Source organism: Stenella coeruleoalba (genome assembly GCF_951394435.1).
Source record: "Stenella coeruleoalba genome assembly, chromosome: 19".
Lineage (NCBI taxonomy): Eukaryota > Metazoa > Chordata > Mammalia > Artiodactyla > Delphinidae > Stenella > Stenella coeruleoalba.
In genome coordinates, this window is record NC_137165.1 from 10,335,601 (window position 1) to 10,360,998 (window position 25,398).

Below are 25,398 nucleotides of genomic sequence, written 5' to 3' on the forward strand. Positions count from 1 at the left end.
ACTGAGCCCCTGGGTGTCAGTGAGGTCACTCATGAATGTGTGGAGCGAGATGAGGGTGGGGACGGGGACAGGACCCTGAGAAAGAGTGGCATTGAAGAGAGGCTTCAGAGGAGGCAGGCTCGCAAATAAGGCGGAGACAGGCCAGTCAGGCAGGAGGAGAACCAGGTGATGGCGGTGGCCAGAAACCAAGAAGGAATTAACACGTATCTGGTATTTACTTTTAACTTTTGGCATAGATGTGGATGGTTTACAGACAATTTACAAGGGGAAAGCATACATGGGAAACCCTTCTATCCTTTAGCCTTTTTTTTTTTTTTTTCTGTAATTTAAGAAACGAGTCCTCTCTTTGGTTCACGGAATACCAGAGTTCCCTAAGGCCATAGTTAGAGAACCACTGGCCTAAAAGGAGGTATTATAAGACGCTGGAAGTTTCCTTGGAGTCTAGAAAGAGAGAACTGGGGAGGAAGGACACGTCCCCACTGCTCCTGCAGTGGTTGAGGGCGGAAGCTTAAATATTCAGGAACATACTTTCCATCTCTTGAGGAGGAGCTCAGTCCAAGGGTCACCTTTTCACCATTCATGGTGCTCTCCCTGCAAGCCTGTTAGCTGGATTTCCCAGGGGTCGCTTAGAAGTCAGCATCTTGTGAGTTTGGTTAGAAAGAAGTGTCAAGTCCTCGGGCTCTAGCAGATCAACCTGAAGGGACCGATGATGTTCAGGGCCTCCAAAGCTGACATGGGCCTTGGCGACCCCTTAGGACGCTTGTTTAACAGGACAACAGCCCAGCTCCCCAGGCATGTCATTAGCTGCAGCTGCGGCCTCCCAGCCGCTTGGGGACAGGGATCTGGCAGGGAGGGGCTTGACGCTGTTTGCCTTGAACTCTACACAAGGGAGGAAACAGTAATGAAAATATCGGAGGAGGGTATTCAGCCCCCTGAACTCTCATCTTGAATCTGCCACGTAATCACCCCTTTCTTTCCTGTTCCCCATGATTTTTCCTGGGGAAACCTACTTTCCCTGTAGCTCCCCCAATATACAAAATGAACACCTCTATGGGTAACTTCTGTCCTGTGGTCTGGAAGGTGACTTCTGTTCTTTGTTGATTGTTATGGTGCAGCTGGCAAGCAGTGGAAAAACCCTGGCTGGGAACTTGGGTCTCTGTGGTCAGTTTGGCTGACATCATAGAGAGGCCCTGGAGTTTGGGATTGTGTAGGTGGTGAGGGTCCACAAGAACAAAAACACTCCCCCCTTGAAGGACACACAAGGCGTGACGGGTGGCTTGCGCGCAAGAGCGCTTAGCTGTAACTACCACCCGTAGCCGCTCAGTGTGGGAGATGGGGCGTGGGGGGGCAAGACATGTGCTTGGTGAGGGCTGTGCTGGGGATAGGAGCCTGGGAGGCTCTGTACAATCAAACACCAAGTTTTAAGATCACTTAGAACCACACAAACAGGGGAAGAGTGCCGGGAATTGAGTGTCTCCTCACGGGTGGGGACGGCGGAACCCAGTGGTCCCCCGCCTGGAACCTCACTCAGCAGAAGCTCAAGGACTGACTCCTCAGAGCTGAGCATGGGCGTCTTTCCTCTGGCTGCGATTATCTGATCACTGATGCTTCTTCATCTACGATTCAGGAAGTGCTTATCTTACAGAGCTCGTACCATTACCACTGGCTTTCGGACCCGGATACCTACTGAAGTTCGACCATTCTTGACGGTTTAAAATAAGCTGTGTGAACGAACCCTCTTCTGCTTGTCAAAAAGAAGAAGCGGTTGTTTCAAGATGATGGTTTTCCATATGTGCAGGGTTATCAACATCATCATAGTCATCTTCAGGCTCAATATAGCTTGGGACGGCCATTGTCTTCTTATTTCTAACTTTAGGTACTGATGCGTATGCAGCTGGTGGCCGACTTGGGGTTTCCTGTGGGGCTAGAATACACAAAAAGGTATTAAATGCAAAGCTATTGTGTGTTTATATATTTTTGACCAAGTGGCTCTGCATGATTTTCATGGGTTTCGGTGATCCTCCCACTTCTTGGTGGACCAGATCCCCATTTTACAGAGAAAACTAAAGCCCAGACATGACACAGTCTCAGGCTCACCCAAGTGAGTAAGTGGCAAATATTGGTCAGACATCTTGACTCTTTGTGTCTCTTTGCCTGACTGCACTGCAGTAGGAACCATGAAACAAGTTTAGACAAGAAGCTGACCAGAGCTAGTAGCCAAATGAGTAGTGTTGTGTTTATAGATACTAATTCTCATAAAGAAGTGATACAAACCGTATTTCCTTTTGGGCACATCCCTCACAGTGACTTACACTGCTTTCCTTAACTATCTATAATTGCTCATGTCCACAATCCCTCTGCTAAGAAGGAGGTGGGCAGTGGTGTTTTCAAAAGGTGGAATTAGTGGAGGATGGGTACATAGCAAATGGACTAAAGTGGTAGGAAAAAGATAGTGAAACAGCTCAGCTCCACCTTTGGTGGGGCCTGGAACTGCCTCACCGCAATCTCATCTTTTCCTAAGAGAACGTGAAAAACAAGCACCATTTCATTTCACACAAAGTTCTGCAGTTAGATCCAAGTTCATCTTCAGGGTCCAGCAGTCACTAGCTGTGTGGCCATGAGTAGGTCACTTAACTTCTCTGTGTCTCAGTGTCCTCTTCTGTCAGAGGGACATAATAATGTACCTGCCTCATAGAGGTGTTGAGAGGATTAAATGAGATAGTACCTATAAAGTGCCAGCATGGGACCTGACACACAGTGCCTGATCAATAAATGTTAGCTAATATTATTATTTATCCATTCAGTTAAAACATTTTCATCCATTATCTACTAAGCTCCAGGCACTGTTCTTAGTGGTGGGTAAACAGTGGTGAACAAGACAAGAAAGGCACCTATTTCCTAGAGTTTATATTATAATGGAGGAGATAGATAATGAACAAATGAAGGATAACTAAATAAGCCCATTTAGGATTATTGCCATAAGCCTCATAAGGAGAATTAGCAGGATTTCTTTATATAGGGTGGTCAGGAATGGCCTCTCTGAGGTGGTGACATTTGAACTGACACCTGAAAGGTGTGGTAAAGCCAGCTCTGTATACAGCTTAAGGAAGAACACTCCAGTCAAGGGAACCAGGCAGAGTTTTTCTGATAGGACATCTGAGAGGCCCAGTGTTCCTTTATACCCATGCTGCAGGCTGGAATTTGAATATGAACTCACACATTGAATACTGGAAGCATTGGTACTTATTCTGCCCCCTTAAAACTTAGTTCATCTCTTTCAAACAGGTTGCTGCCATCTGCAAATTCCAGTGTTATAGACTGAATGTGTGTGTCCCCACAAAATTCATATGGTGAAGCTCTAACCACCAGTGTGGTTGTATTTAGAGATGGGGCCTCTAAGGAAGTAATTAAGGTTAAATAAGGTCATAAGGGTGTGGCCCTGATCCAATAGTATTAGTGTCCTTATAAGAAGAGACACCAGAGAGCTCTCTCCCCTCCATGTGAGGACACAGGGAGAAGGCAGCCATCTGCAAGCCTGGAAGAGTCCTCACCAGAAGCCAGATTGGCTGGCACCTTGATCTTGGACTTCTAGCCTCCAGAACTGTGAGAAAATTACTGTTGTTTAAGCCACATTGTCCATGTTATTGTTTTATGGGCAGCCCAAGCTGACTAAACATCAAGATAAATTTATTATTCTACCCTGAATGAGACTGTTATCAGCAAAATACACTCACAGGCAACTTCTGGAGAAAGCACACCCCTGGGTGGCAGAGGGGGTAATTGAACTGAGAATTGATTGGTAACATTCCTGGAAGAGAGGAAGAAGAGGAGTCAGTGTTTGGTTTTGATCACGCCTACTGATTTAAAAGAAAACGTCAAGGAAAGTGGATAGAGTTGAACATTCAAATCTTGGTCCCTGAAAACTGGAAGCATTTCCTTCCCTTTCTAGGTCTTGTATCCCATTTGTAACTGGCACTCTAAAGAAACCATTTCCTTTAGCCCAGGGACCAGCTGGATTTGAGGGAAGGGAGTTGAAGTACTATAACTTAGAGCTCATCTTCCTGTGTTCATCTGAGCTGGATTAGAAGGGGGAGGTAAGCACCAGGTGTATTTTGATTTGAAAAAAAAATGTACTCCTAACGTTAAATGTACACATACCATGTGACAGCAATACTGGGTATATATCCTGCTGATCACCAAAAGATACGTTATAGAATGTTCATCGCAGCGTTATTCATAACAGCCCCAAACTGCACGCTACCCAAATGCCCATCAGCAGTAGAATGGATAAATTCATCATGGTTCACTCCCACAGTGGAATACTCTATGGCAATAAGAATGAACAATCTAGGGCTTCCCTGGTGGCGCAGTGGTTGAGAGTCCGCCTGCCGATGCAGGGGACACGGGTTCGTGCCCCGGTCCGGGAAGATCCCACATGCAGTGGCACGGCTGGGCCCGTGAGCCATGGCCGCTGAGCCTGCGCGTCCGGAGCCTGTGCTCCGCGACGGGAGAGGCCACAGCAGTGAGAGGCCTGCGTACCACAAAAAAAAAAAAAAAAAAAAAAAGGAACAATCTGCGACTACACACAATGAATCTCACAAAAAAAGGCTGAGCAGAAGCAGCTAAACACCAATAACACATACTGTCTAATTCCATGTATATGAAGCATAAAAAACAAGGAAAAACGAGCCTATACTATTTCAGGTAGTGGTTATCCTTGGGGTTTAATGGCTGAAAGGGAATATATGGGGCTGAGGAGCTCGTAATTTTGTTTCTTGATCTGGGTGTCACCTACCGGCTCTGTTCAGTTTGTGGAAATTCACTGAGTTGTACCCTTACCATGTGTACTTTTCTGTTTATATTATACTTCAGTAAGAAGTTTTAATAAAAAGATAGATTCCAAGAAAGTTTCCTTACCCAGACCCCCCATCCCCTCTGTGTACTCTGATTTCCAAACTGGTACTAGATTCTTCTGAGCTGAGTTTTGGCCTCCTGTATGTGCTTAAGTCCCCTGGAATGCAGAAGCGTTGCTGGGGTGAGTGGAGAAGGGGACATGTGGCTAGAGTGCCATCAGTGACCTCACTCCATCAGTGACCTCACTCAGCCCCTCTGTGGCTCTTCCTGGGAGAGGAGGGACATTTACCTGACTTGGGGAAAAATCTAGCTTCTCCCACTTTCTCCTCTAGAGCCGGCCTGACTGCCTAAAGTATATATTCTGCTTGAGTCTTTGCCATTCAGAGAAAGGGCCCTGCCCTGTAGGGGAGACCTGAGGCTGTCCAGGGCTGCCTATGTACCATGCAGGAAAGTTTGCCTGGTTTTGAATTAGGAAGCAATCTTGGCCATGGAGAAGAGCCACATTCTGCAATGTCAGTTTTATCCTCAATAAAGGCAATACTTTGGTTACCTAACTGCAGGATACATTTGTCTGACTCCTCAAGGGGATCAGAATTGGAGGGGAAGAGATCTGTTATTTGCTGAATCCCTTGAGCCCCAACGAAAGTCACTTTAGAATGACTTTATATTTTTGTTTTTTAATTTATTTGTATTTTTAAGAAACATTATTTATTTATTTTAATTTTTACTTAAAATTTTTTTTGGCCACACCATGTGGCTTGCAGGATCTTAGTTCCCTGACCAGAGATTGAATCCAGGCCCTCGGCAGTGAAAGCGCAGAGTCCCAACCACTGGACCGCCATCGAATTCCCTATGCCTATGTTTTAAAGAAAGGACTGGCCCTTGACCAGCTTCTGGGAGATAATCTCTAAACCCTTGGAATATCCTGCCTGATAAGAGTGTCTTTGTATTAAGGGGCCTTGGGCTAGCCAGATAGTTTATGCTAACAATGTGACTGATGGTGAATGCCTGCTGTGTTTGCCAGGGGCCCTGGGTCTTTCTGTATCAGTTTGGCCTCAGGAGACTGAATTAGCCAGAACACAGCGCCGGACCTGTGACCTCTATCAAACTAGACGAGACTTGGGAGGACTTGGAGAGCAGAGAGAGCCAGGTGGTGCCCTGCACCCCCAAAGCCCTGAGGTCTCTCCCCTTACAGTGGGGAGAGTTGGCAGACACGATATTTCCCTGGAATTTAAGGCACACATTCTTAGCGCGGGCGCAAGAATGGAAGTGAACAGGTGGTTCTTGAAATTAAAAAGCAGAAGTGTTCCCCCCCACTTACTCATACATCGTTTCTTCATCTCTCTGCTTTTGTTTCAAGGGCTTGGCAATTTCGAGTTTCTTGCCTAAGGAAACAAATAAGCATATTCATTTAGGAAGAATTATCAAAAGTTGTGGTTTTTAGAGTTTAGAAGAGATCAGAGACCCGGCAGGTTCAGGACATGTGGGAGAAGAACCATCCAGAGGAAACAGACTTAGGGACACAGAGCTCATAAGTGATAGAGCCAGAATTTTTTTTTATAGATGTAGTTACATTTTGTTTTATTTTATTTTATTTTGGCTGCGCTGGGTCTTCGTTGCTGCATGCGGGCTTTCTCTAGTTGCGACAAGGGGGAGCTACTCTTTGTTGTAGTGCGTGGGCTTCTCTTCGTGGTGGCTTCTCTTTTGGCGGAGCGCAGGCTCTAGGCGCGCAGGCTTCAGTAGTTGCAGCATGCGGGCTCAGTAGTTGTGGCTCGCGGGCTTAGTTGCCCACAGCATGTGGGATCTTCCCGGAACAGGGATCAAACCTGTGTCCCCTGCAAATGGCAGGTGGATTCTTAACCACTGGACCACCAGGGAAGTCCTAGAGCCAGAATTTTACCCAGGCCGTCTGACCACAGAGTCTAGGTACTATCCATTGTGGGCTGTGCCTGTTTCCTCATTGCCTAGTACTATATCTACCTAGCGCATAGCTGGCATTCAGAAATACTGGTCGAGTGAATAGCCAAAAGTATGGTTGGGAGGAAATGAGATAAAGAATGGGAAAAGCAGTTTGTAAACTGTGATATGCTGGACATGTAAGTTATTATTAATTATAACCTGCTTGTTAATAGGAGTGGGTCAAGTTAAAAGAGAATAGGTAAAGATTTTGTTCAGGATCATATTTTTGTCCATATCTAAAAATGAAATGTTTAAAAAATGTATAGAGAACAATAGGGGCTAGAATACACTTTTTGTATTAAAAAAGACTGATTACCATCAAGGGGTGGAGGGGAAAGGACATTGAACAGGCAGCCCAGTGAACCTGCGTTCTGGTTCCAACTCTGCTACCAATTCCTAGGAGACCTCAACCAAGGTTCTGCCTGTCTCTGAACCTTAATTTTCTTATCTCTAAAAAGAGATTGAGAAGAATGACAAAAAGTTTTCACTTCTTGAACAGCCCTGACCTTGCAGCACTGGTTCCGCAGGATTCTGAGGCTGTGCCCAGATGCAATGGGAGGACAGTGCCTTGATCATGGAGGGGTGCCTGCCCAGGTTGCCCCAGGGCAAGATGGCTGTACCTCTCAGTGTATTTACCATCCCCAGGTATACTCCAGGCCTAGGTCATTACGTAAAGGGATAGGATCTCAAGAAAACACACCATTGAATCCAGGGTTTCATGTTTCTGGAGATGAATGGTAAAGTAGAAACCCACTTGTAGATCATCTAAAGTTACATTTATCCTCCAATAAGCTGCTTATTTATGTCCAAGAATGCTAAGAACCTCTATCCGAGGCAGATGTAATACCAGAAAATTCAGAGTGTGGTCTTAGAGTAGGCAATCATAGTGGTCAAACGTGTTGATCATGGAATGAGTCCATTTTTCATGCCTCAAGACATTTTTTAGACCCCTTTATTGGGGAATGATTGCCATACAAAAAGCTGTACGCATTTCATGTATGCAACATGTATACAACTTGACGTGGTTGGAATCAAGACAGTTTTTGACATTCCATGGACTTGTACTCCCTTTCAAGTCCCAGAGGTAGGATGCTGTGATTGGCAGCCACACCGAAGAGAGATAGCATTAGTGCACAGTGTGCCCTGAAACAGATTCTGCTTTCACCCAAACCGATGGAGCTGGAAGAGTTCTTGGAGATTAGGTAACCTCCCTCCCTTCACTATGCAGAGGGGGAAACTGAGGCCCAGAGACACAAATTAGTGGCAGGGCTAGGACTCAAACCCAGAATGCATGATGCTAAATCCAGAGTTCAGCCTATGCAGGCCCAGAGCTAATCTTTTGCCCTGAAGAAGCCCTAATACGCTGATAACCACCTCTCCCCTCCCCTACCTCCACCTGCCCAAATGAGATGGTCATTACCTTGTCTAAACAGACACCTACAGACACAGAACAGGAAGACGCTCAGGCCCACGCAGACAACGATGATGGCCACAGCCAAGATGATCCAGAAATTGTCCCTCCACCAATCCATTGCCATGGGATCCTGAGAAGAATGGAGAGAGAGGAGTGAGGCATGAGTGAAAGGCTTCCTGGGGTGGTGGGGGCAGTTATCTACCATGTTGTGCAGCTGCATCTGCTTAGGGGCCAGGCAGGCGCTGGTTCACAGTCAAACCCTGCTGATTAGCAGCTGGGAGACCTCAGGCAAGTGACTTAACCTTCTCCAAGCTTCAGTGTCCTCATCTGAAATATGGGAGTGATATTGTCTACTACCTTGCAGGGAATTTACAAAGATTAGAGGTAAGACATGTACTTATTAGTTACTCTAGAAACTGTAGACATATTCACTGTTCTTTCTTATACTGTTAAACATGCAGCAGGAAGGGAAATGCCATTTAAAGCAATAACTCTCTGCAGTTGTTTTTATATTGAAGGGGCAACATAGACTTAATTCATAACAGGGGAGATAGGATTTTGAGAGCTTTTTTGTTTTTTGAGGTGGGGGTTAGAAAAATAACCTTGATGGGTCTCTTTGAGTGAGGTACGGTCAGAGGGAGAAGGTAAAGATGCAAAGCAAACTGAATTAGTAACAGGAACTTGGGGGCTAAAGCCTGACTGACTAGAGAGGAGGAGAGACTGGGAAGAGGGTCAGAGCAGAGGGAGAGGTCACGAAGAGAGTAGGTCTTAAATGTTCTCCCCACAAGAAAGAAAGAGTAATTGTGTGATGTGATGGAGGTGTTGGCTATAACACTATGGGGGTAATCATTATACAATATGTAAGTGTATCAAATCAACAGGTAGTACGCCTTCAAGTTATGCAATGTTATGTGTCAATTGGAGGTGTTAGCTAACACTATGGGGGTAATCATTATACAGCATGTAAGTGTATCAAATCAACAGGTAGTACACCTTTAAGTTATGCAATGTTATGTGTCAATTACATCTCAATAAAGCTAGGGAAAAAAAAAGAAGAGAGCAGAAAGTTGGAGCATCAGTAGAAAGTCCCCTTGGTGGAAAATGACCCATGCGTTTGTAGGAAAGTTACATCTAATATTCAGTCTTCAATTGTTGCCTGTAAAATGCTGTGCTGTAATTGTCTTTTCCCATCAAATCTTCAATAAAATTGGACAACAGAAGCTTGTATGAACAGAACCTGGGGAGAAATGACATATGTGCAGTGGTTTTTCAAGCCAGGGGTGACACACGGGCAAGTAGAACAGCAGCTGCCAGGCTCCGAGTGACGGTGGGGAGCAGGCTGCAGGATGGACTCCTAGGAGGGACCTCCAGGAATTCAGGGAGAGCTGGGGGCGGGGCTGGGCTCCGCTCATCTGTGGAATGGACACTTTGCTAGTTCATGTGGATGTTAAAATAAAAATGATTCTTGGGGTTTCCCTGGTGGTGCAGTGGTTAAGAATCCGCCTGCCAATGCAGGGGACGTGGGTTCGAGCCCTGGTCCGGGAAGATCCCACGTGCCGCGGAACAACTAAGCTCGTGTGCCACAACTACTGAGCCTGCGCTCTAGAGACCGCGAGCCACAACTACTGAGCCCACGAGCCACAACTACTGAAGCCCAGGCACCTAGAGCCCGTGTCCCGCAACAGGAGAAGCCACTGCAATGAGAAGCCCGCGCACCGCAACAAAGAGCAGCCCCCCACTCGCCGCAACTAGAGGAAGCCCGCGCATAGCAACGAAGACCCAACACAGACAAAAAAAAAAAAAAAGATTCTTGAGGCCTGGGAGATATCCAGACGTGTCCTGGTTAAATGAGAATCACCTTCCTGTGTCACCATTTAGCCAATGGAAACTCACCCATGCATGTTCATGTACTGCCGTTTCTGATTCATGCTTTTGAGCTATTATTAACATCAGTGGGGATCCAGGCAGGGGGCCAAGGAACAGGGGCCACATTAGGCTGCTGCTAGAGCCATTATTACTACAAAGACCTGATGACTTGGCTTACTATTTAAACATGTGTTTGTATTCCTGGCATAGTGTTTTCATTTATTAAGTTGCTATATAACGATTTGGATTTTTAGTTGCAAACATCATTTCTTTTGTGAAGGTTTGGTTTGATCAATATAATGTTCTTTGGCTATTCAGAAAGTTATATGTGGCACACCAATCACATGTAACTAGTACTCTTCTATAAACATGATTCAGCAGCTTACTTTTTTGTTCAACATTATGTTTTTGTCATTTATTGATGTTGGTAGACGTGCTGGGGATTCACTCTTAAGGGAGTGAAGTGTCATCTACCCCACAAAGCATGCACTCAGCAGATGTTTTCTTGTAGATCACCTTCTCAGGGTGCACAAAAGAAAGGAAGAGAGGAAGAAGACCAAAGGGAAAAAGGAAGACCATGGAGAATGGAACCTTGGCTCTCAGCACGGGCCTGTGAAATTTGATTGTGCAGAGCCCAGTGTGGTTAAACGGCACTGGACTTAAGAAGATGCCACATATCAGAAGGCAGCCTCTTTGTTCTTCAAACCTAAATTGGAATCTCACCTTCTTTAGCTCTAGGGAACCAGTTAGATAAATAGATACATAGAGGGCTTCCCTGGTGGCGCAGTGGGTGAGAGTCCGCCTGCCAATGCAGGGGACACAGGTTCGTGCCCCGGTCCGGGAAGATCCCACGTGCCGTGGAGCGGCTGGGCCCGTGAGCCATGGCTGCTGGGCCTGCGCGTCCGGAGCCTGTGCTCTGCAACGGGAGAGGCCACAGCAGTGAGAGGCCCGCGTACCACAAAAAAAAAAGATACATAGATACATGGAATGATGGATGGATGGATGGATGGATGGATAGAGAGATGGACAGAAATTTCTTCCCTCCGTTTTCTCCTTATCTTATTTATTTATTTTTATTGAACTATAGTTGATTTACAATACTGTGTTAGTTTCAGGTATACAGCAAAGTGATTCAGTTTTTTATATATATATATATATATATATATATATATATATATATACATACATTCTTTTTCATATTCTTTTCCATTATAGGCTATTAGAAGATGTTGAATATAGGTCCCTGTGCTATACAGTAAATCCTTGTTGTTTATATATAGTATATATATACTTTATATATACTTTATATATACTTTATATATAGTAGTATGCATCTGTTAATCCCATACTTCTAATTTATCCCTCTCCTCCTTCCCCTTTGGTAGCCATAAGTTTGTTTTCTATGTCTGTGAGTTTGTTTCTGTTTTGTAAATAAGTTCATTTGTATTTTTTTTTAGATTCTGCATATAAGTGATATCATATAATATTTGTCTTTCTCTGTATGACTTCCTTCACTCAGTATGATAATCTCTAGGTCCATTCATGTTGCTGCAAATGGTGATATTTCATTCCTTTTTATGGCTGAGTAATATTCCATTGTGTATATATATCACATCATCTTTATCCATTCATCTGTTGATGGACACTCATTCTCTTTTCTCTTATTTAAATGTCTCCTCGTTCTTTGTCTAATTTTCCCCTCATATTTTCTATCTCTTCATCTTTTTCTTTTACTCCCTCATATTTTCTATCTCTTCATCTTTTTCTTTTACTCTTGAAGGATTTCTCCAACAAGAAACATAAACATACTCTTTAGAGCTATAGAAACCAGACATAGAGTTAAAAGCTGTGCATCTGAAGAGTATGACTGGACGGGAGGAGGGAAGCGGGAGACCAGGCAGCTGTGACTTTTCACTATAAACCCTCTGAATTCCTTGATTTTTTTAACTTTTGCATTTACTTTGATAACATTGAAAAAAGGGCCAGTTAACCATATAGCGTAGCTTCCCATTGTTCATATTTCAAGTTCAAAGAAATGTTATTCTCATCAGATTCTTGGGGAAGAAAGAGGAAGTAGGATGGTGTCAGAAAGTGAAACAATGGGTCACTTTTCAGAACTATGCAGAATGGTAAGCATTCTGCAGTTTTCTGCTTACAAATCGAATGGATTTGAATTGCCATCAGGTGTTTCGCAAGTGTTCGGTGCGCCAAGCATTCTGCAAGAGCTTTCTCGTTGCTCACCTCATTTCATCCTCACCACCATAGGCTTTTCTAGACAGGGGCCTGAGACAGAGGTGAAATGACCTGCCCCAGGTAGGAGGGAGGGCGGAACGCTTTCTCTCTGTGTCACAGGGCCTTCCTCTGTTGATGTTAGTCATGATGCCTCCAAATCATCAAGGAAAGGCCAAATGGGGGTCAAGATACCTTACTTTGAAAGGAGCACTGATGTGGTAGTGATATGGTGGGGTGAGGGCCCAAGGGATTCCCTAGAATGAATGATCAGGGCCCACAGCTGAGAATGAAACACCCAAGTTCCCCACAATCTACGATCAGAGAAATAGCACTCTTCCCCATGGACTGCTGACAGAGGCCTTTTCAACAGAACCAAGAAGAGCTTGTCTTCTTGGAAGAATGCAGCTGAGAGAGGGGGCCCACGAGAACCACATCCCGTTCCCAGTTAGATGTTCTCTGGACTACCAGGCTAGTTTAATAGCCAGGGTGTCCCCAGAGAGGGGACAAGAGCTCTGGGGAGAGATGGCAGGGAGTACAGCCAGTGGGGAGTGTGTCACAGCTGCATGGTCAAGTTCAGGTCCTGTAAAGGTATGGAAGCTGAATCCCACCTGTGTTGCCAGGCCTGGAGTAGATAAGGTTGTGGGGTGCAGACCTCCTGAGCGCTACTGAAGCATGGGGCAAAGAGGTGTTTGCATGAGAGGATGCTGGCAGCCAGCCCAAAGATGCAGCTGAGTCTCTCAAGGGACCACAAGGGACCTCTCAAGGGCCAGTGGTTGAGTCTCCACCCAACACCACAAACTTGATCGGCAGCAATGGTCCAGTGAGGGGAGACTTCCTGGGGAAAACTGTCTGTCCCTGTCTTTCCTCCTCAATCTCATACCAGAGAAGTAGATGCGGGGAAGCTAAGGAGCTGAGACAGCCCTCACTCCTCTCTCTACTCCCCTCCTTGGGCAAAGGGGGGAGATTTGAGTCAAGGATAAGAGGGAAGTTTTCGTTTTTATTTATTTGGCTGCACCGGGTCCTAGTTATGGCACGTGGGCACTTAGCTGCAGCATGTGGGATCTAGTTCCCTGACCAGGGATCGAACCTGGGCCCCCTGCATTGGGAGCGTGGAGTCTTAACCGCTGGACCATCGGGAAGTCCCAAGACGGAAGATTTTAAATGAGCATGACTAAATTTTTAAAACTGAAATGAGTCTGCTTAGTAATCAAAAGTAACTTAAAAGTTTTGGAATTGGACTGAAATGTCACTGGGGGAGGCGGGAGCCCAGGCAGCAGTGGTCATTAGAAACAAAGTGTATTTGTTTGCTATGGCTGCTCCAACAAATTACCACAGATGCAGTGGCTTAAAACAACACAAAAGTATTATCTTACAGCTCTGGAGGACAGAAGGCCAGCATGAGGCCACTGGGCTAAAACCAAACTATGGGCAGGGTTGGGTCCCTCCTGGAGGCTCCACTAGAGAAGCCGTTTCCTTGCTCTTTTCAGCTCCTGGAGGCCACTTGTGTTCCTTGGCTTATGGCCCCTTCCTCCATATTCAAAGTCAGCAATATTGCATCTCTCTAACAGTTCTCCCCTGGCCACATGTGACCTCCCCTTGCCTCCTTCTCCCACTTACAAGAACTCTTGTGATTACATTAGGCTCACCTGGATAACCCAGGCTCATCACCCCATCTCCAGGTCAGCTGATTAGCAACCTCAATTGCACCTACAACCTTAGTTCCCTTTTGCTATGTAATCTGACATATTCACAGGTTGCAGGAATTGGGATGTGGACATCTTGGGGTGAGTGGGACACCACATGAACCACTTCATCCTCATACGGCAATAAGATTCTAGTTAAAGTTGTTCCATGGGTTTATACATTTTAAAATTTCATTTTTTTTGCTTCTACTGATGTCTCCAGAAGGAAAAAAGGTCAGTGATAATTCTGCCATCTTTGACCAGAAGTCCACCACAGAGCGCCCGTTGTTGCTGACCCAGTGAAGAAGCAGTGGAGACCTGCAACAAGGCTGGGGACAGACAGGGGTCTCTTATGAAAAGAAACATTTATCAGCTTGGTGTCAGCCTGGCAGAGTAAAAAGAGCACAAACTTTGGCATCAGACAGAGCTGAGCTACAATCTTAGATTAGTCAATCTAGACTTAGACTAGTCTAGTTAACTAGACTAGTTAAATCTAGTCTTAGACTAGCTGTGTTGCCTTTTAGCAACTAGCTCTGTTGCCTTTTAGCAATTTGCCAATTAGCAAATTGCTTAATCTCTCTGAATTCTCTCTTTTTATCTGTAAAATGGGGGTAATAAGAACACCCGCAGTACCAGGTTATAATAAGGATTAAGTGATAACTTAATCCTTAAGTTATCACTGGTTCTCAACATTGGCCTCCCATTAGAATCATCTGGAGAACTTTACTAAAACAAACAAACAAAACCCCAGTGGCCAGGCCACAGGTTGGGAACTTCAGATATTCCTCAAGCTCTTGCCCTGGGGTCTGACACACCAAGGCCCTCGATCGCTAATAACTAAAAGCAGCTCCCATAGTTCTCTTACTCTTCCTTCTTCCATTTATGGTGTCCACCAGATGCTCCCCCAGTTGACAAGACTGAGGTCAGGCCCTGAAGCTCCCTGACCTCCTCCCGGCAGCCAGGACACCTCACCTGTACTGTGGACTCAGGTCCTCACCCTCCCATGGCCTGGGACCTGCTGACCTATGGTTCAGGGCTGGACCAGCTCTGGCCACACCGCCCCCCCCAAAAAAAGTCTGAGGTCATATGAAGGTTCTCAAGGGTAGACTTGGACTCAGAGATAAGACAGGGCCCTGTGAGCCAGAGTGGGGGCCCATGGTACAGTATAGACCAGAAGAGGGTAGGATCCAGTGTGGCCCCAAGGCTGGGGCAAGAACTTGAGGAATATCGGAAGTTCCCAACCTGCGGCCTGGCCATTGGGATTTTGTTTGTTTGTTTTAGTCAAGTTCTCCAGATGATTCTAATGGGAGGCCAATGTTGAGAACCAGTGACATACATGTTATCATTTAATCCTTATTATAACCTGGTGTTGGGGGGTGTTCTTATCACTCCCATTTTACCATAACGGAACTGAAAGCAGAACCCTCGGTCAAGAAATTCCAATATTGGCAAGACCTCAGCTTTTAGCTGTGACTTGTTCCAAATCATAAGAACCTCAATATGAAAATGCATTTTAGAAAAGTAACGTACATTATGTGCTACTTTACCATGAGTTCAACCACTCTATAAGGCAGGTCATAATTATAATCCCATTTTACAGATAAGAGAATAGAAACTTAGAAGAGCTCAATTAACTCGCCTAAGGTTGCAGATCTAGCAAGTGGAAAAATCAGAAGCCAAACCCAGGGCCCTAAATTGTGACCACCAAGCCAGACCTTTGGGAAATGTATTAAAATGCAGGTACCAGAGTCCTATGTCCCTACTCTATCTACTCCCAGTTCTGATTTGTAGGTCTGTTGTGGGACTCGGGAATCAGCATTGTTAGCAAACACTCCAACTGGTTCTCAGACCTCGGGGAGGAACACAGCATCCAGCCAGCCTGCAAAGCCCCCAGCTGGGGCAGGTGAGGAAGCTGGAGGCTTGTTCCCTGCAACATTCATAGGCAGTAGCAACAGCAGTCGAGTAGAATGAAAGCACTGAAAAAGACTCCTTGGGCTTCCCTGTTGGTGCAGTGGTTAAGAATCTGCAGGGGACATGGGTTCGATCCCTGGTCTGGGAAGATCCCACATGCCACGGAGCAACTAAGCCCCTGCGCCACAACTACTGAGCCTGAGCTCTACAGCCCGCGAGCCACAACTACTGAGGCTGCATGCCACAACTACTGAAGCCCACGCGCCTAGAGCCCGTGCTCCACAAGAAGAGAAGCCACCGCAATGAGAAGCCCATGCACCACAACAAAGAGTAGCCCCCGCTCGCCGCAACCAGAGGAGAGCCCGCAGGTAGAAATGAAGACCCAACGCAGCCAAAAATAAAATAAATAAATTAAAAAAAAAAACCTCCTTGAACCCAAAGACCTCTCCTGTTTGCTTGTCACAGTGATGATGGAATTCCATCATTAAATCACTCTCTTCAGAGCAAAGTTCCACACTACCTCCTCTCCCCACTTCCCATTTGCCTGGGTGTGCCAGACACTGAGGAAGAGGAACTGATTTTTACTAGGGTATGAATGACTTCAGTGGAGCCTCAGGATTTCCCCAGGGCGCTGGCAGGAGCAGGGGCATCCTAGAATCCTATCCAGAGTCCTTAGAGGATAGTCATAACCGAATATGACATAGGAATGAAGTTCCTGCCGGACTAACAAGACCCAGGAAGACCCTGTTGTCTGGCCATAGTCCTCCCTGCTTGTCGGGCCCCTCCCTGCTTCACAGATGCTCCCCGCTCCAGAGCTAGTGTCCTGCACTCTCTCCCCCCGCTTTCTCTTCAATCATCCTGTCCTCAGGACAGACTCTGCATCTCATTCCCTCCTCTGATAACAGCTTAAAGGGAGCTCTCGTCAGCCTGATGAAAGCCCAGAAGGAAAGGGAAGCCTGAATTTCAAGAAGGGAGGAAAGTGAGCTTGTTTGTTTAAAATGCAGAGTCAGCATGTTTATATACTGTGATGGTGTCAGGAAAGAGGACAAAATGAGATACAGGGATAGAAGAGAGAGCAGGAGCTACCTTCAGGGGCCCAGATGGAAGAATCCACTTTTAAAAGGGAACAAGGGTGGAGAGAGGGCTGTGCTGCTCAGGGGAACCAGACTGGGTTGGGGGCAGGAAGCTGAGAGCTCATACCGAAAGCTCCCATTCTCTCTGAATTAGGAAGAGTCAACAGGCGGGGTGCCGGGTTGGGGGAGGGGCAGACATCCCTGCCTCCCCGCAATATGTTATGATCAGTATGCTAAATGCATTTTTCCTCCATCTGAGCCTGCCTACTCTTACTGTAACAGCTGTCTGTTGGCTTATTTGATGTTCATTGTCTGTCTCCCACACTGGCCTGTGAGCTCCAGGAGAGCAAGGGCCTGGCTGCTTCCTTTTCCACTCTTTCTAGTGCCTAGAACATCACCTGGAGCACGGTAGGCGCACCATACGTCTCTGAGAAAAGGAGTTCAGCCTCTCTTCTATACGACTGAATGACTGATGCCCCGGCCTCTTCCCCTCTTTCCTCCACCGTTGGCAGACTTCCCCTCTAATGATGCAGAGCAGTAGGCGGTTTGGATCCAGGGTCTGAAATTCAAGTACTGGGCATCCTGATTCTAAAGCACCTCACCTGGACACGCGACCTTGGGCAGGCTCCCTGCTCTCCTCCTGCCTTTGGCCGTGGGCGTCAAGCAGCTGGCTGGGAAGCAGAGGCCAGGCAGACGTTGCAGGGTGGAGTGGCAGCTTCTTTCTTGTCTCTGCTTGTACTCCAGTGGCCTAAGGCACTCGATTCTGGGTAGTGTCAGGGTAGGAGAGCAGGCTAAAAGCAAACCATCGCCCCTGCTCTGACTCTCACTTCCCCAAAAGGCATTTCCGGGGACTCAGTGACAGAAATCACATTCACTGTCCATCACAGGGAATTCTGGAGACTTTGGGTTTATTCAGGAATCTGCTTTTTTTTTTTTTCCTTTAACCAGTTTCCTCTAAGATGTAGAATTTACAGCGTGACAGCTACACATATATTCACATAAATAAAACGCATTTAAGGGCTTCCCTGGTGGCGCAGTGGTTAAGAATCCGCCTGCCAATGCAGGGCACATGAGTTCAATCCCTGACCAGGAAGATCCCACATGCTGTGAGCAACTAATCCCGTGCACCACAACTACTGAGCCCACGTGCCACAACTACTGAGGCTGCATGCCATAGCTACTGAAGCCCGTGTGCCTAGGGCCTGTTCTCCGCAACAAGAGAAGCCACCGCAATGAGAAGCCTGAGCACTGCCACGAAGAGTAGCCCCCACTCGCCACAACTAGAGAAAGCCTGCGCACAGCAACGAAGACCCAACACAGCCAAAAAGAAAAAAAACCCCAAAAAACAAAAACATGTTTCGCAAAATGTCTTTAGGACACGCAATGCACTCCAACTAACATTTTCTCACCTATACTAGCCCATTTCATGAGAAAAAGTCCTGAGTGTAAACCCCTCAATTTATTTCAAAATGGTCATGCCCTGTGTATTAAAAAACTCGAGTTTTTCTCATGAAAAAGAAATGATCTGAAATAGCCATGAGTCCCAAAAGGTGTGGGTAGAATGCATGTGTTGGGGGTGAATTAGAATTTCAGAAAGTTGGAGATGGAAGAAGTCTCTGTGGGAAGAGGCAGACTTGTAAACAGCTTAGCAGGAAGATGGGGAGACCTGAATATGAATCCAGCTCCTCACTCCCTGCCATTAAGGGCTTCGTGGACTTGGACACAAATCCCTCTGCCCGAGGCCTGCACTGTCCAAGACAGCAGCCACTGGCCCTGTGAGGCTATTCCACTGAGCACTGGCTAGATGGCTAGTCGAGGCCGGGATGTGCTATAAGTGTGAAATACACACTGGTAAAAAACAATAAAAAAAATAAAGAAAATAAAAATTTTTTTTTTAAATTTAGAAAAATTAAAAAAATAATAATAAAAATAAATAAATAAATAAAAGAAATACACACTGGATTTCAAATATTTGGTACAGAAAGAAGAACATAAAAGATCTTACTGATAAAGAACCTGCTGTATCAAAAAATAAATAAAATTATTTTTAAAATCTCATTAATAAATGCTTATCTCAATTACATGTTGAAATGATAATATTTTGGATATAGTGGGTTAAGCAAAATGTATTATTAAAATTAATTTCAGCTTCCCCCCCTTTCTAATTTTTCCCCCCAGTTGAAAATCTCCCACTCAACCCTCCTGCTCACGCTCAAATTCTTAGGGTTACCATCTGGGCATTACTATACTTACTGGTGTCAGCTCAAACATTGTAACACTGTGTAAAAACAGAATGGAATTCCACAGCAGAATGGATAAATAAGCTGGTATAGTCATACAATGAAATGCTACCCAGAAATTTAAAAAAATGAATTCCTGATACACACAGCAGCATAGATGAATCCTGACAACATCACAGTAAGTGAAAGAAGCCACATTTGAAAGAGTACAACCTGTATGAGTCTCTGTGTATGAAGTTCAAGAACAGACTAAACTACTGTGATAGAAATCAGAATAGTGGTTTCAATGGGGGCAGAAAGGATCTGGTTGGAAAGGGCACAAGGGGATGGAAATGTTTACATCTTGTTATGAAATTGTCAGATGTACCGAACGGTACATTTAAGACCTAGGCACTTTATTGATAATTATACATCATCAAAAAATAAAAAATAGAATGAGCTGCCTTTCAAGCACTTAGCTGGCTGGGCAGGGAATGAAGTTTGCTGGTAGGAACTGGATGGAGACTGTTGAATTCCTCTGGGTACTGGGGCAGGTGGGGGTCTGGAGTTCTGGGGGAAAATGGGAGGAGGAGAGGAAGGGGAGCCAGTTGGATGGTTGGAAAGTGGGAGAAGCATCTGGTGGAAGATGATCAGGAATGGAGTGGCCAAAGGGCCAATGGCATTTTTTTTTTTTTTTTGCAGTACGCGGGCCTCTCACTGTTGCAGCCTCTCCCGTTGCGGAACACAGGCTCCGGACGTGCAGGGTCAGCGGCCATGGCTCACGGGCCCAGCCGCTCCGCGGCATGTGGGATCTTCCCGGACCGGGGCACGAACCCGTGTCCCCTGCATCGGCAGGCGGACTCTCAACCACTGCGCCACCAGGGAAGCCCGGGTCAATGGCATTTTAACAGGGCTGGATTATGTCAGTTTGCAGTGGTTTGCATTGCTGCATTAGAAACGTCCCCTATGGCCCCCCTCCAATCTTTAGTAAAGTCTGCTGCATCTGCCAATGCGTTGGTACACAGTTTTGTTTTGGTGATGTGGGGAGTGAGGGAATAACTGAGTTTCATCCCTGGGTCAGTGCAGTATGGAACAGAGGCTCACCCACAGGGGCTCGGAGCCGGGCTGGCCATGTGAAAGTGGAGGCCTCCTGGGGAGCCCACAGAAATCTGTAGGAGGGCTTTGGACTTCGCAGGGCACGGAATGAGGGTTTGAGCGGCTCTCCACCTAGATCTCAAGTGTCTGGGAGATTGTAGGTAATACTGAGGCTACACTTGCACGTCAGCTTGAGCAGTGCTTGCCCGAATTCGCCTCTTGTTCCCAGGCTCAGTGAGGCCAAGTTCCCCCCTGGCCACTTCACTGTTGTCAGCACCAGAAATGGCCATGTGGTCAGTTGATGGCCACTTAAAATCCAACTGTGGCTGCGGAAGGGCAGGGCAGTGTAGTAAAAGGAGTTCAGCCTCTCTTCTCCCTCTCTCTATCCTTCCATCTCTGTGAAAGGCTAAATATAAGGCCTAGAGAACTAAGAAGGAGAAGGCAAGCCAAACATCCTTTTTTGCACAGGCGGCCTTCAGTATGACAGCTTATCACACCAGCTCTCAGATTAATCTTGTCATCTGGTTTATTTCATTACAGGGCTTCACTCTGTTTCACACTGAACTATTGACACATTCACCCATCATAGTTTATTGCTCCCCTGGCCACAGTTAGAAACTACATCTATTTGCTAGCAAAAAATGAAAGATAATCACAAAATCCTATCCTGGCAAAGCTGTAGTGAAACGGACCCTCCCACAGGGCCAGTGGTACTATACATTGATTTCTTTTAAAAAAAAATTTATTTATTTAATTAATTTATTTTTGGCTGCGTTGGGTCTTCGTTGCTGTGCGCAGGCTTTCTCTAATTGCGGAGAGCAGGGGCTACTGTTCGATGCAGTGCACGGGCTTCTCATTACGGTGGCTTCTCTTGTTGTGGAGCACGGGCTCTAGAGCGCAGGCTCAGTAGTTGTGGCACACGGGCTTAGGTGCTCCGTGGCATGTGGGATCTTCCAGGACCAGGGATCAAACCCATGTCCCCTGCATTGGTAGGCGGATTCTTAACCACTGCGCCACCAGGGAAGCCCTATACATTGATTTTTATAAATTTATTTATTTAATTTTTGTCTGCCTTGGGTCTTCATTGCTGTGTGCGGGCTTTCTCTAGTTGCGGTGAGCAGGGGCTACTCTTTGTTGCAGTGCGTGGGCTTCTCACTGCAGTGGCTTCTCTTGCTGTGGAGCACGGGCGCTAGGCTCGTGGGCTTCAGTAGTTGTGGCACACGGGCTCAGTAGTTGTGGTGAGCAGGCTCTAGAGCGCAGGCTCAGTACTTGTGGTGCACAGGCTCAGTTGCTCCATGGCATGTGGGATCTTCCCAGACCAGGGCTCGAACCTGTGTCCCCTGCATTGGCAGGCGGATTCTTAACCACTGCGCCACCAGGGAAGTCCCTACATTGAATTTCTAAAATTTTTTTGGAAAGAAAATAGTAATACATTTGAAAATGGGCTTCCCTCCATCTTATAACATTACTGGAGGATGTGGCTGGAGACGGCTGGGAGAAAGCACAGAAAAGCGAATTTTGATTGTTTAGTGTGTGAGAGTAGGATCCTTCTTTCCTTCCCGGCCACCCAGCCTTGCTGTGAGGCATAAAGCAAACACAGTTTCAAAAATTTAGGTATCACATTTTATAAGAGCTTCTGCTCCCTGCTCCCGAATAGGTTGATATTCTAGTATCTTTGAGATGTTCTAGGTGATGTGAGCCTTCCAGAGCTGCAGATCATTCAGGCTTCTTAGTAAGTTTATCCCAGAATTTCTACAACCCAGGAGTCCTTTCCTGGGTCCAACCAAATCGCCTCTTGCTGTTGCTTACTTTTTCTTATTTGTTTGGCTCTAAGAATGCGGAGGGAAACTTGAACCGGTCGCTTAGGGGCTCTTTGGCAGGAATGCTGGTGTCATGTTAAGTAGATGGAGGGGGTCAGGGATGCTGGTGCCTGCTGACAGCGACGACGCCTGTATGTCTATGTCTAGAATGTACTTACATCAAAATAAAACATAGATAACTTTCCAAAACAGCTACACCTGAGGGAAAAAAGACTGGCAGGCAAGACAGCAAACTCTTTACTGTGATTATTGTGAGGTGGTGGGATTTGGGGTCATTGTTTCCCCTATTGCTCGGCAGTTTTCTCATTTTCAGAAAGGGAAAAAAAGATGCTAAAAAAAAAAAAATTAAAAAGAAGCTCCCAGGCTTTGAATTCTCCAGGCTCAACAATCCCCACTTTCGATGCTTCCTCAGAGGTCCACCCATGCAAAGGGACCAGGAAAGGGAGTGGCTGTAGGGACAACTGATGCATGAGAAGGTGGAAGTGAAAAGGACGAAGCCGAGCCCAGGTCTCCTGCGCAGTCATTTTTTCCAGGGGTCAAGAACAGACTGCTCAATTGAGATCTGACCCCAGCCCAACACACCTTGACCTTGAGGCCTCTGAAAGGCAAGATGCCTTAAAGATAAATCCCTGAATGCCAGAGACACAGTGACAAAGACACCAAGGCTGGTGGTGTTCATCCACGGGTTCCAAGATGTAGCCCAAAGTTCACATAGTCAATGCCTCAACTCCCACCCCGCCTCCAGCACAGACCGATTAGTGTGCTCTCACAGGTCAGTTACCCCAACTCGCCGTCAGAATCCAGAGAACGATAACAGCCCTCTCGCAGTACACACCTCTCACTCTCGGTCATTATGTCATTTCATCCTGAGAAGTAGGCCTCTTCATGGCCCCACCATACACACAAGGAGATGGAGGCCCAAGGAGGTGAAGTGATCCCAGGTCACCCAGCCAGCCACCAGCAGGGTGGGCTCTTCAAGGCCAGTGTTTCTCCAGCCCCACCCAGCGGTCGTACCAAGGCCCTAGGCTACAATCCCTCAGCCCAAGCCCAGGTGGTCACTCACACTGACTCAGGCCCAGGTGCTTACTAAGTTGCAGGAGGTCCAGCTGTGAGCGGCTGAGGGACCAGCAGTGCTCTGAGTCATGACCAGCGCAGCTGGGGAGAAGTGGTTCCTCGCCCACAGGCTTTCCACCCACCCGAGCCATGACTGCCAGCCTGACCACACTTCCCCTTTCTGCTCAGCCCACCGGAGAGAGGCCCAGGCACCGTCACCAGGCAACCAATCCCTCTTCCAAGAAAGCTGACTCCTGAGGCCTTCCAGAATCTTCTTGCTGCCCCTGTGCTCCTGTAAGTCCCACTGGCGGACCGTCCTGGGGTGGAGGGATCAGGCCCCAGGGCGGAGGGGGTTAGGGTTGGGGGGGTCCCCACAGATGTATCTGCCCTGAGCAGCCCGGAGCTCCAGAAAAGCTAAAGGAGCCTGACTCCCACCCAGTCTCAGAGACAGACCTGGGTGAGAAACCAGTTCACGTGTACCAACGCCGTCCCACAAGGAAAACAGCTCTCACAAGCCCCGGGAGCCCTGGCACTGCTGACCCAGCTTCTGCTCAGGGAGGCGAGGGGAGCCTCCTGTTTCTGAGGGTGTGTGACAGGCTGCATCAAGAAATGGGTCCAGTTGACCCCTGGACTCAGTTGCCTTCCCACAGCACCACCTCTGAAATGGGGGCCGGCGGTGGGGAAGCCAACCGACCGTTTGGTGGACTTGACTGCGCTGACTGAAATGAGTGGTCACGTCAGTAAAAAGAGCCAAGCTGGCGTGCATTGCGTCTGCCCGGGGTGAACAAGTTATGATTATTCTCAGCCATAATGATGATACCCTGGGATGTCTGGTAAACGTTTAACAACAGGCTCTCGGGAGACAGAAAGATTCCTGGTTTGTAGTGTTTGCTCATTTCCATGATGTAAATATCCCCACGGAGGCCGATTTCAAGCTACCAACAGGAGTCGCTGGACTTGGCATTGGGAGGGGACGCACACAATTGGCTGCTCACCACAGAACTGATAAATCCCATTAGGGAGCAGCTGCTGGGGACTAGGGCTCGAAACCGGTGCCCTTATCTCACCCCATCTTCACTTACCTGGAAGATTATTGTCTCCATTTTACAGGTGAGAATATCGAGGCTCTGGGAGGTTACATCATGAATCAACACTGCACAGCCCGGGAAGGACCTTCAACCCAGATTTGTCCATTTGCAAAGGCTAGGTTCTTTCTTATTAGGGTCGATCCAAAGCTTAGCGGCTCAAAAACCTAAGAGCAAATCGTCAATGATCTTTTGAGAAGTGCATAAATGCTTCTGTGGGTACAAGTCATCTTCTGCTACCAAGGTGGTCACTCCTTGGTTTGTGTTTCACTGACTCATCCAATAAGCGATTTTGCTAAGGCTTCGGGACGGCCGTGTTCAGCTGTGATGCAGTGAACTTGATAAACCTACCGCTTCGCACAATGCACTTGTCCCAGCACGTCCGAGTGGGGCTGTTAGGAGATCCAAATGCCAGACTCAGTCTGCCAACAGCTTCCTATGTGAACCCCTCCCCTCCCTGAGCCTCAGTTTCCTCATCTGTAAAATAAAAGAGTTTGATAAACATGAAGGTGCTTCAGAGATGGTACCATAAATCACTCTTCTGTTATTGTCTGCTCTCCGCCGCTGGGACAGGGCACCTCCTCAACTATGCTCCGCAACCCGGGCACCCAGCACGGTCCTGGGCACAACAGAAAATGCCTGATAAATACGTGTCGACTGAAAAAAGAAGCCAAGTAGTCTACAGGGAAAAGAAGTGAGTTACATACTCCAAAGGAGGCAACTTCATTCTAGCAAACTTGAGGGCCTACTTTGCCATGTCCTGTGCTGGGTGGTATGAGGGCCAGAGAGAATAATCAGACCTAGTGCCTGTCCTCAGGGAAGCCTCTCAAGGTGTAGGAAGAAGGTGGAAACATAATATAATGCTGGCGAGGTTCAATGCCCTTCGCTTTGTGCCAGGCCCTATGCTCACGTGTCTCTGCTCAGAGGTGAGCAAGTCGTCCCTGGGGGAACCCATGTTCTTCAGGACAGAAGGGCATGTAACTAATTACTATTGAAAACAATGAATACTGGTGCCATGGGAGCACAAAATGGGAGGGCTGAGAGGGCATTCGAACTGGGCCTTGAAGGATGTGTAGGAGCTCACCAAGCGGAGATAGTATGGAGAGACCAACCCAGAGTGTTTGGACAGCAGCAG

The 25,398-nt window shown here is 46.9% G+C and overlaps 1 protein-coding gene across 1 annotated transcript; it reads right to left on the reverse strand.

Moving 5' to 3' along the window:
* Positions 1 to 1,748: 1,748 nt before the first annotated feature.
* Positions 1,749 to 8,351, reverse strand: SCIMP (SLP adaptor and CSK interacting membrane protein; the record flags this gene model as incomplete). The annotated part of the gene is made up of 4 exons (XM_079904991.1): positions 1,749 to 1,924; positions 3,735 to 3,808; positions 6,176 to 6,239; positions 8,234 to 8,351. The coding sequence occupies 4 exons, from the start codon at positions 8,349 to 8,351 to the stop codon at positions 1,749 to 1,751; spliced, it is 432 nt and encodes a 143-aa protein (XP_079761117.1).
* Positions 8,352 to 25,398: the final 17,047 nt, after the last annotated feature.